At 40.9% G+C, this 10,983-nt stretch overlaps 1 protein-coding gene across 1 annotated transcript; it reads left to right on the forward strand.

Moving 5' to 3' along the window:
- The first annotated feature begins 2,459 nt into the window (after positions 1-2,459).
- On the forward strand, positions 2,460-10,718 carry LOC132822277 (elongation factor 1-alpha, somatic form-like). Its single transcript, XM_060835451.1, has 7 exons — positions 2,460-2,603; positions 5,062-5,241; positions 5,785-6,081; positions 6,832-6,982; positions 7,062-7,318; positions 8,510-8,744; positions 10,597-10,718. Exons 1-7 carry the CDS (start codon positions 2,460-2,462, stop codon positions 10,716-10,718), a joined length of 1,386 nt encoding a protein of 461 aa, XP_060691434.1.
- Positions 10,719-10,983: the final 265 nt, after the last annotated feature.

Here is a 10,983-nt window from a genome sequence, read left to right on the forward strand (position 1 = left end):
TGTTTTAGAAACCAAGGAATGGTGAAAGAGTTGCTGCACTCTTTAAAAGCAAACTGCCCATGAGACCATAAGATAGAGGAGCAGCATTAGGCCATTCAGCCCATCGAGACTTTCATCATTCAATCATGGCTGATAGGTTTCTCAATCACATTCTTCTCTCTTCTCCCCATAGCCTGTGATCCCCTTATCAATCAAGAACTTATCTAGGAGCAAATTACTGCAGATGCTGGAATCTGTACTGATCACAGTGGGTCAGGCAGCATCCATGGAGAGAAAGCAAGCTCACGTTTCGAGTCTAGATGACTTCATTGAAATATTAGCTTGCTTTCTCTCCAAGAACCTATCTATCTCTGTTTTAAATATGCTCAATGACTCAGCCTCCAAAGCCCCCTGTGACAATGTGTTCCATAGACTAAACAAGCTCTGACTGGAGAAAATGCCTCCTCATTTCAGTTCTAAAGGGTCGTCCTTTCCCTCAGCTCCTAGTCTCTACTACTAGTGGAAACATCTTTTCTACATCTACTCTATCGAGGTCTCTCAGTATTCTGTAAGTTTCAATCAGGTCTCCCCTCATCCTTCTAAACTCCATCAAGTACAGCCACAGAATACTGAACTGTACCTTGCAGGACAATCCTTCATCCCCAGGATTATTCTTGTGAACCTCCTCTAGACAGTCTCAGAGGCAAGTTTCATCCTTCAGTCACAGGAAGACAACCAGCAGAAACTCATGAACTTGAGTAGATGCCAACCTTGAATAGGAGAACAGCTATTGATATACAAATATAATCATGAGGAAAATCTCCCACCACTTTTGAGTATAGCAGTGGAGACCTCAGAATTCATAATCCAAGTTAACACATATATTGAAACTTGGCCTGCAATATCTGCTGGCTGTGTTTCCTATGTTCTGGCTAATGTTTCAGCTCACTCAATGTTCAGCAATGATTCCACATTGAGAATTATTTTCCAGTTGTACCATTTGCCCTTTTTTCTTTAGTTGCAGTGTTTTTTTTATTTGTTTCAGCCTCTACTGTCACCAGGTGCCAACCAATTCAAAAGGAGCCTGGAAATTTAAATACAGGAGTCCTCCTGTGCATCATTTGAGATCTATGTTGAAAAGTGTTACATGGAATAGTCTGTCAGCTTCTGAAGCCACTTCACAAAATATATTATTATTTGTATTATGAATTCCCTTTGTTTAAGTTTTCTATTGGCTGTGTTTAGATTAAAGTGTATCCAGTCTGTACTGTTGTGAGATTGTCCTCATTCACTGATACCAGGGCAAACTGCCCCATTATTTCTGGCAGCCCTTCACATCCCACGCTGCTGATTTCTGGCTACCAGCTGTGGAGGTATTGGATGGGTCAGAGGGCATCCCCATGGGTCTACAAGCAGTCTGGCCATGATGGCTATTGACAGGTCCAGGTTAGCCTCAGGCTATTCAGCCCATCAACCTGATTCTCCTGTCCAGCAATGCCTACGACTGGATGCCCTTGGGGAGAGGTATACCAGTAGTCTTGAGGCTTCCCCTAACTGGCAGTCACTGGAGGGATAGGATTGATGAATAGATAAAAAGAACAGTCCTATAAATTACTTTTAACCAACCTGCTATAACAAACAAATAAATCTAAAACCAAGAACTACAGACATTGAAAATCTGAAACAAAACAGAAATTGATTCAAGCTAACTGTAGATTTGATAAACTTCCTGTAATTTCTCCATTTCTGTTATAACAAACCTCTGGTGCAGGAGGGACTTGAACCCAGACTTTATGTCCCACAGGTGTAATACTATCACTGGAATTCCCAACGGAGCAGTACAACAAAGGGTATGTTTCCATGATGTACATCTCTATGACTCTAATACATTATTTTGAATCAAGCAGTTTGGACAGATGATGCCACACTTCTGGACAGGTGACATTTGAACCCAGATTTCCTGGTCCAGAGATAGGGACACAACCACTGTACCATGAAAAAATGATTCATACAACTGGGACTTTATTTTGCATAATCAATTCTATATATATTTGAAGGTTATTTACCAGCACCATTTTCCCTAATCAAACTGTTATAACACAGCTGAGTAGGTAGGATTTGAACCTGGGTCCCATACCTCAGTAACTAGGAACACCAGCACATGAACCCTACTCCACCAGTACAATGCCTTGAGAATGTTTATTAGAATTTGGTCATTATTCTTTGTGGCTCTTTATCAAGGGCTGAATTGTGGTTTCAATGTTTTTGTTTGAAGATTAATCATCTCAGTTGATCAGCAAGTGTTTGAACCAGACTATCTAATTAACTGATAATGACTGCAATTTGTTAATTTATTCTTTTCAGCTGCCCTTAGGGTAGGCTGACCAACTAATATAAATGCTGCTCTTGCGAGGAATAGTATTCTTCCACTTTATTTAATAAAAGTGGTTGTATTTTTTTTTCCCTGAGTTACTATCACCATGGGTAAAGAGAAAACCCACATTAATATTGTGGTCATTGGCCATGTGGACTCTGGTAAATCTACTACCACTGGTCACTTGATCTACAAGTGTGGTGGAATTGACAAGAGAACTATTGAGAAGTTTGAAAAAGAAGCTGCAGAGGTATTTTATTTTACTTGTGATGGGTTTGGCTTTTAATTGTTTCCTCTTATGGTAAAATTGTAATAAATGCTAATTTTTTTTAATCTAGTTTCATATTTTAGCAGTTGCATTTGTACTTTTAATATCTTTTGATCAGATTTCTTTTTCTACAAGAAACTGAAATTATGTAAATGTTTACTTCATAGTCATAGTTTCAAAAGTATGGCTTGCTACCTCATTGGATAGTGAGGTAATCATTCCTAATGCAAGCAATACTACATGGAAGCCTAATAATACTTTTCACTGTGAATTATGCTTTTTAACTGGCATTTTAAACTGCCAGTTGATTTACCTAACAGAATAATCAGTTTCTATAACTCTTGATTTGGATAACTGCTATAGGAAAGAATTTGTTTCAACTTGAAAGTGTAGAAAAGGCTTGCAAGGATGTTGCTGGGGTTGGAGAGGTGGAGGCTATTTTTCCTGGAGTGTCAGAGGCTGAGGGGTAACTTTTTAGAAACTTATGAAATCATGAGGGCTGTGGATAGGGTGAATAGCTAAAGACTTGACCTCCAGGGTGGGGGAGTCCAAAACTAGAGGGCATGGGATTAAGGTGAGAGGAAAGATTTTAAGAGGGCTTTAAGGAACAACCTTTTCATGCAGCGGATGCTGTGTATGGAATAAGCTGCTGGATGAATTAATGGAGGCTGGTACAATTGCATCATTTTAAAAGGTATATGGATGGGCATGTGAATAGGAAGGATTTTGAGACATGGGACTACATTCACTTAAGATATTTGGTTAGCATGGGTGAGTTGGATGGATCTGTTTCCATGCTGTCTCAAGTTTTGACTCCAACTTATGACTTGGTAAATTTGAGTTATGAAAAACCATCTTTCTCCTCCTGAGAGGTGAATGTGTTGGAAGGGTCGAGAGGAGGTTTACAAGAATCTTGGGGATGAAGGGCTTTTCATGAACTTGAAAGGGTTCAGAAGAGATTTAACCAAGATGTTGTCAGGATTGGAGGACCTGAGCTACAGGGAGAGGCTGAACAGGCTGGGGCTGTTTTCCCTGGAGTGTCGGAGACTGACGGGTGACCTTAGAGGCTTACAAAATTGAGGGGTGTGGATAGAGTAAAGAGACAGACTTTTTCCCTGGGGTTGGGGAGTCCAGAACAAGAGGGCATAGGTTTAGGGTGAGAGGGGAAAGATATAAAAGAGACCTAAGGGGCAACTTTTTCAGTGGTATATGTATGGAATGAGCTGCCAGAGATGTGGTGGTGGCTGGTACAATTGCAACATTTTAGGCATTTGTATGGATATATGAATAGGAAGGGTTAGGAGGGATATGGGCTGGGTGCTGGCAGGTGGGACTAGATTGGGTTGGGATCTGGTTGGCATGGATGGGTTGGACTGAAGGGTCTGTTTCCATGCTGTACATATCTGACTGACTCCATCTGTACTCCATGGAGTTCAGTAGGATGAGGGTGATGGTGGGGGAGCATCTGTAATCTAAATTTCAATGAGACCTGGAAAGAGGTAGATGTGGCGAAGACCTTCCTGCTAGCAGGAGAGACTAGGATCTGAGGACACCCCCTCTTGAAGGGGGTGACCACTTTAGACAGATAGGAATTTCGTCAGGGTGGTGAATCTGTGGTCGTCACTACTGCAGAGTGCTGTGGAAGTGAAGTCATGGTGTGTTTAAGATTGGGATTTTTCCTTCAAGGAGATCAAGTTATTGGGAGAAGGCAGGGGAATGTGGTTGATAAACAGATCAGCCTTGATGGGCTGAATGGCCTAATTTGGCTCCTCATACCTTGTAGTGTATTATCTCCATTCTTATTAAACTGGTCTTTGGAAACTTCAGTTGTCAATCACCACCAAATGTGCCCCTAAGTTGCAAATTGACTTCTAGTAACTATTTCAAAATTCAACCAGTAAAGAGAATTTGACTTTGGCTAGTTATGAGCAATCCATGTTTCTGGTGTCCACCTTGCACATACAGATGACTTTTCTCCTCTTCCCATTAGAAATAATGGATACCTGGTGTTAAAATCCGTATTGAAATTACACCTTTATCAATGCAGCTCCTCTTCAAAGAAGTTGGCATATCATTGTATTCTATACAGGAAAGGCATTGTGTACTCAAAGTGGCTGTTGACAGCACCCATTTATTAAATCCCTCATTAAATTTGAGATTTAAACAAGTATTTGCATTTAAAAATATGCATATAGTACTGTCCCAATCAACTGGATCTACTTCCAAATTAACTTCCAAGTGCTCTACACTTTCACTCTTCAGTGAAGTTTATCCATTCCTTAAAGGACTTCAGATAACACCAACTAGTTTATCTTTGCATACCAAAGAAATTGACTTTAAGCTGGATGCAACAACTGTCAGATTTTTAGGCCCACTAAGAACTTTAATAACAAATGAGTCTGATATAGAAGGATTAATTGCTTAGTCTTTAATCTTGCAGATGGGTAAAGGCTCCTTCAAGTATGCCTGGGTGCTGGATAAACTGAAGGCTGAGAGGGAGCGTGGTATTACTATTGATATTTCATTATGGAAATTTGAAACAACCAAATATTACATAACTATCATTGATGCACCTGGACACAGGGATTTCATAAAGAACATGATCACTGGGACCTCTCAGGTATGTGTATAAAAACAGTACCTTCACATAGCTGTCAGTGTGAGGGCCAAATATTTAATGAGATTTGCACTCATTCCTTTTTCAGAAAGGAAGTATATGGAGAGCTTAAAGAAGCTATTATGGGATTGTTTAGGGACATAGTAATTCTGAAATGGTATTATTTTGGTACCTTGAGGCAACTGTTGTAAAATCTTCTGAGCATCTTCTTCCACTGTACTAATAAAGAACTGTACCAACTTAAAGGCACACTACACTCTCTGAATCACTGATCTGGGGTAGTATTTGAAACTTCCTCCCTTTGAGTCTCCAGCCACATCCTTTCCTAACATTCTACTCATCACAAACCAGTAAAATTGGAATTATTTTCACTACTATAATGTGGGTGTTCTGTACTTCCCCTTTCTGCAATCACATTTTAACTTGGCTATGTCATTGAAGCAATACTGTACTTCAGTGTTGTAACCCTCCTTTATGATAAGGGAATGCAATCTTTGTCTATAGATGACAGCCTTAACCCAATCTACAAACTGAATTTATTTGCAGGCTGACTGTGCAGTGTTGATTGTGGCTGCAGGTGTAGGTGAATTTGAAGCTGGCATTTCAAAGAATGGACAGACTAGGGAACATGCACTCTTAGCTTTCACCTTGGGTGTGAAGCAGCTAATTGTTGGAGTCAACAAGATGGACTCCACAGAGCCTAACTTCAGCAGCAAGAGGTATGAAGAAATTGTGAAAGAAGTGAGTGCATACATCAAGAAGATTGGCTACAATCCTGCTGGGGTGGCCTTTGTACCAATTTCAGGATGGCATGGGGATAACATGCTGGAACCCAGCAAAAAGGTAAGTGAACACTTTTCTCAAGATTGTTTGTTTGGTATTGCAGCTGCAGGACAGCTATTTGGTCCAAGATTGCTAATTACTGAGATTGACGTCACTTGCATTATTCTGCTACAGAATTGTTTAAAAGCAGTGTAAATACTTCATTGCTAAGAAATGCAGTAGTGATTTTTGAATAGAAACTTCCTGTCACCAAATTCCCTCTACACCAGGCTTTACATGAGCCTTGCTGTGACTATCTCTAGATATAGAACAGTGTACCATGGTAAGTTGTCTTGACTATTTGAACAATCCTTCTATACAAAAGTCCTGAAATTAGATCTATAAGCTGGTTCTACAATTCTATTGTTAAGCTAAGACCAGCAGCAACTTCTGTCTTTTGGAGGATTTTGCAAAGCAGGGAGTGGACAATAAAGCCACTTCCCATCAGAGGGGATGAATCTGTTACAATGTGGCTTCATCAGGATTTATACTTGACTGCAAACAGATCCAGGGCCAACCTTGTATTTGATGGTCTGCTTAATCCCTTCTACTTTGATCTTTATTGTTATGTAGACTTTTTTTTAACCATTTTTGAACCTGATTTTAAGATGTCTGTTGTAGTTCTAATCTAGCAGAGTTTGTACTTTAGTTTCCATATTTAAATTACATTCCACGAAGAGCATTTTTTAATTAGTAGACTTTCAAATGTGTTCTTCTAATTTGGGTCTTCCAACTCTATTCCTGTAATATTGTGCATCTTATATCTTTTAGATGCCTTGGTTCAAAGGCTGGAAAATGGACCGTAAAGAAGGCAATGCTGCTGGTACAACCCTATTGGAAGCTCTAGATGCTATCCTTCCCCCAACCCGTCCAACAAACAAGCCTCTTCGTCTCCCCCTACAAGATGTCTACAAAATTGGAGGTGAATTTCAATTCTATTGCAAACATTACACTGCAAATGCACTTCAAAAGTTAAATTCTAACATTTTGTATGTATTCAGGGATTGGTACTGTGCCAGTAGGCAGAGTAGAGACAGGAATCTTGAAGGCTGGCATGGTGGTGACTTTTGCTCCTGTTAACCTCTCCACTGAAGTGAAATCTGTGGAGATGCACCATGAGGCTTTAGTAGAAGCTGTGCCTGGGGACAACGTTGGGTTCAATGTCAAGAATGTGTCAATAAAAGATATTCGACGAGGCAATGTGGCTGGAGATAGCAAGAATGATCCTCCTTTGGAATCAGGAAGTTTCACAGCCCAGGTGAGCAAGAAGTAAATCACTGGCCTTAATTTACCATTTTTGGCAGTTGACCATAACTTGCAATGCTGCTTGGGAGCTGTAGTACATCACAGCCTGGCAAGTCTGCATCCTCTTGTGCTAAACAGTTTACTGTTCCTGTTTTGTATGATCTTAGTGAGAGTGAGGTAGATTCTTTTGAATAAAGACCCAAATCTATCTGTGCTTGATGAAATGTTATGGCCATAGACTGTGGTTCTGGTAAACTTGCCTTGACTGTGTACTTAGATATTTAGTTTGGCAGATGTCACAAGGTGACAACTCTAATGGCTTCCTGGAATCACAATTAACATCCAGAAATTGGCAATTGTTTCTTGAACTGAAGTGCAGTGGTGAAAGTTCTTCCACTGACCTGAACTAAGTATACAAATCTGGATTGCAGACTTTTTAAAATTCCTTTTCTAGTGATCCCTGGAAGGCAAAGCCTAAACACTCTCCTGGAGGTGCTTTCTTTTACATCACACACTCAGATTGTTGAATCCTCAACAGAATCTGGCCCCTTCATCCCTGATCACAGGACTACAGTTCAATTTTGGCATTGCATCTTTAAGTATTGAAGGCTCCTTGACACTCATACTTTCTCTGCATGAAGTAGAAGGCCCACAATGAATTATTGTTGGTATTTAAATTCCCAAACATCACTTTTAGTCTAACGGGCATTAACCTTGACTAGTTTGTCACTTGGAAATCATCCACTGTCATGACAGCAACTAATCAGCCCAAGGTAACTCCAGAACTTATTGGAGTTAGTGTTGAAGGGGAAATAGCATGGCTTTGGATCCAAAGAACAAACTAAAACTAGTCAGATCTACATACTGCTAGTTAGAGCAGTAGACTTTGAAATGGAAGCCTGTGTGTGACAGGATGTTTATTTCCAAGTATTGACATTTGTATCCTGAACTGCAGTTTAAAAGCACCTGCTGTAGAGGTGTCAGAACTGTTCAAAACCTCTGATCTAAAAATACAGCATTGATGTTTCAGGTGTGTACCTAAACTTGATACACATTGCAGAGGCATCTTGCTAGCAGAAGTAATGACTTTTAAATCTTGATTTTAGACTTTCAAAGGTTTAAGCACTTTTAGCTGTCTCTGGTCTTAAGATTGCCAGATGGAGGTGTCACTGAATTCTGTACTAATTGGACTGTAATTTTCCAGGTGATCATCCTAAATCATCCTGGACAGATTAATGCAGGCTACTCACCTGTTCTAGACTGCCACACTGCACACATTGCCTGCAAGTTTTCGGAACTCAAGCAGAAGATAGACCGTCGATCTGGCAAGAAGCTGGAGGACAACCCAAAGAGCTTGAAATCTGGAGATGCTGGCATCATTGTGATGATTCCAGGGAAACCGATGTGTGTGGAAACATTCTCTGAATATCCTCCCCTTGGTGAGAATGCAATTTTTCTCACTCTTACCATCAGCTTGAATATAGCTAACAAGTGTTGCTGGTTAAAGCACAGCAGGTTAGGCAGCATCCAAGGAATAGGAAATTTGATGTTTCGGGCATAAGCCCTTCATCAGTCAAATTTCCTATTCCTTGGATGCTGCCTAACCTGCTGTGCTTTAACCAGCAACACACTTTCAGCTGTGATCGCCAGCATCTGCAGACCTCACTTTTTTACCCTATAGCTAACAAGTAGCTGGAATGCTAGATAACAACACTTCAGTACTTATTGTACAAAAGTTTTGATCCACCCCTGCATTTTCTATCAATTTCCTAGGGTCTAGAGAAACTCCTTCCTAGGTGCCATGTTCTGTACTCACCACCTCTTCTGCCCACCAACCCCCACCTCCCAAGCAGAAGGGAACATCCCCATCATACAGACATCACTCATCTTGTGGTGATGGTGAATGGACTTGACTTGAAGTGCCCTTGTCCTAAAGGTGGACACTTGTGCTCCTCTTAATCCCCTCCCACCACCTAGCATTATCTTGCAATCCAGCAAATGCAATCAGCTCCAAAGCTGCTGACATGGCACCCATTCTCTGATCTGAGGGATGGATGTGCAGATAATATCAAACATGACTACACTTTTTCTATCAGCCTCTGGCTGGACAATGTCCACATTCCCTTTTCAGAGCCCCAATCCACCATGTGATTTTTGTCAACTGCTGCCACAGGAGGTTTTTTCCTGTGCAGGTGAACTTCCTGTTTTTTTTTCCCCACCCCCACACAAGCACTACCAAAGTTAGGTGGTAATTTTTTTTCCCTAGCACCAGTAGGTGTGAGACAGTGAACACAGGCTTTATACACACACCTATTACTAGTACCATGAGGTGCCTGGCAGGTGAATCTAATTTACCCACCATGGCCCTTCAATAGGATTTTCCATTTTGTCTCTGGTAATGCTGATTGGGCAATCAGACCCAGCCCTGTTCTTGTACCCTCCTTCAAGGTGCTGCCCTTTGTTCTTTCCCTGTAGTCCTGCAGATGGTCCCCCTTGAACACCTGATTGTCCCTGCCTTCATTATGGTGGTTTATTCCAGTCCTAACACCTCATAAGAATGGGACTGTTATTTAGAATGGAACAGGCTATTTAGCCCACCAAGACTGTGCCTACACTAACTTGCCTCTACACAATCCATATTCTCTATTCCTACCAATTCGTATCTGTGAAGGTGCCTCTGAACATCATTATATCTACCTCCAGCAGTGTATTCCAGGCAAATACTACCTCTTCAATTTAAAAAGAAACTTTCCTCTCTTCTAACTTTCATTTCTACCCTGGGATAGAGACTTCGATTACCCATTCTGCCATTCCTCAAATTTAAGCTTCTATCAGGTCACCTGTCACTTCATTCCAGTGAAACAAGTTTGTCTAATCTCTACTCCATAGCTAATGTTCTCCAAACAAGGTGTAAACATCCTGGTACTGTCTCCAACATCTCCACACCCTACTGGTATACCAGAGCTGTATATAATCAGTGTGCCCTAACTCAAGTACATGTTGCAGAAACTTCTATTTCCATACACTTTTGTTTCACTGGGCATAAGCCCTTCTTCAGGATTCCTGAAGAAGGGCTTATGCCTGAAACATTGATTCTCCTGCCTGACCTGTTGCACTTTTCCAGCAACACACTTTTCAGCTCTGATCTCTAGCATTTGCAGTCCCTTGTTTCAGTACCAAGAATGGATACTCTTAGTATCTTTGTTCTTTCCTAGAAAGCCAATTTTATGGCTTTGTCCATGCTTAGTGTTGAGTGGGATCCAGTTGAGAGAATTCTTTTCTTTGTTGCAGGTCGTTTTGCCGTACGAGACATGAGGCAGACGGTTGCTGTTGGAGTGATCAAGGCAGTAGATAAAAAATCTGCTGGGCCTAGTAAAGTGACTAAGTCAGCTGCAAAGGCTATGAAAAAGTAACTGCATTGATCAAATGTAGAGATGGCATCAAACCAATTGGACAATAAAATCACTAACCAGTCACCTTGTTTATCTGAATTTGTCCTTGACCGTCTAGGATGTTGGTTTGCAGGCTGCTTTAATGGGCATTACTGATGGTCAGCATTATTACCCTTTCCCAACAGGCTCCTTTAACTCCTTTGATAAAGGTGATAGCCTGGTGGCCTTACAGCTAGGCTAGTATTCAGAGGGCCCACTTGTTCCCCAAGTCCTTAAGAAAATGCTG

Source organism: Hemiscyllium ocellatum, chromosome 14, assembly GCF_020745735.1.
Source record: "Hemiscyllium ocellatum isolate sHemOce1 chromosome 14, sHemOce1.pat.X.cur, whole genome shotgun sequence".
NCBI classification, from domain to species: Eukaryota; Metazoa; Chordata; class Chondrichthyes; order Orectolobiformes; family Hemiscylliidae; genus Hemiscyllium; species Hemiscyllium ocellatum.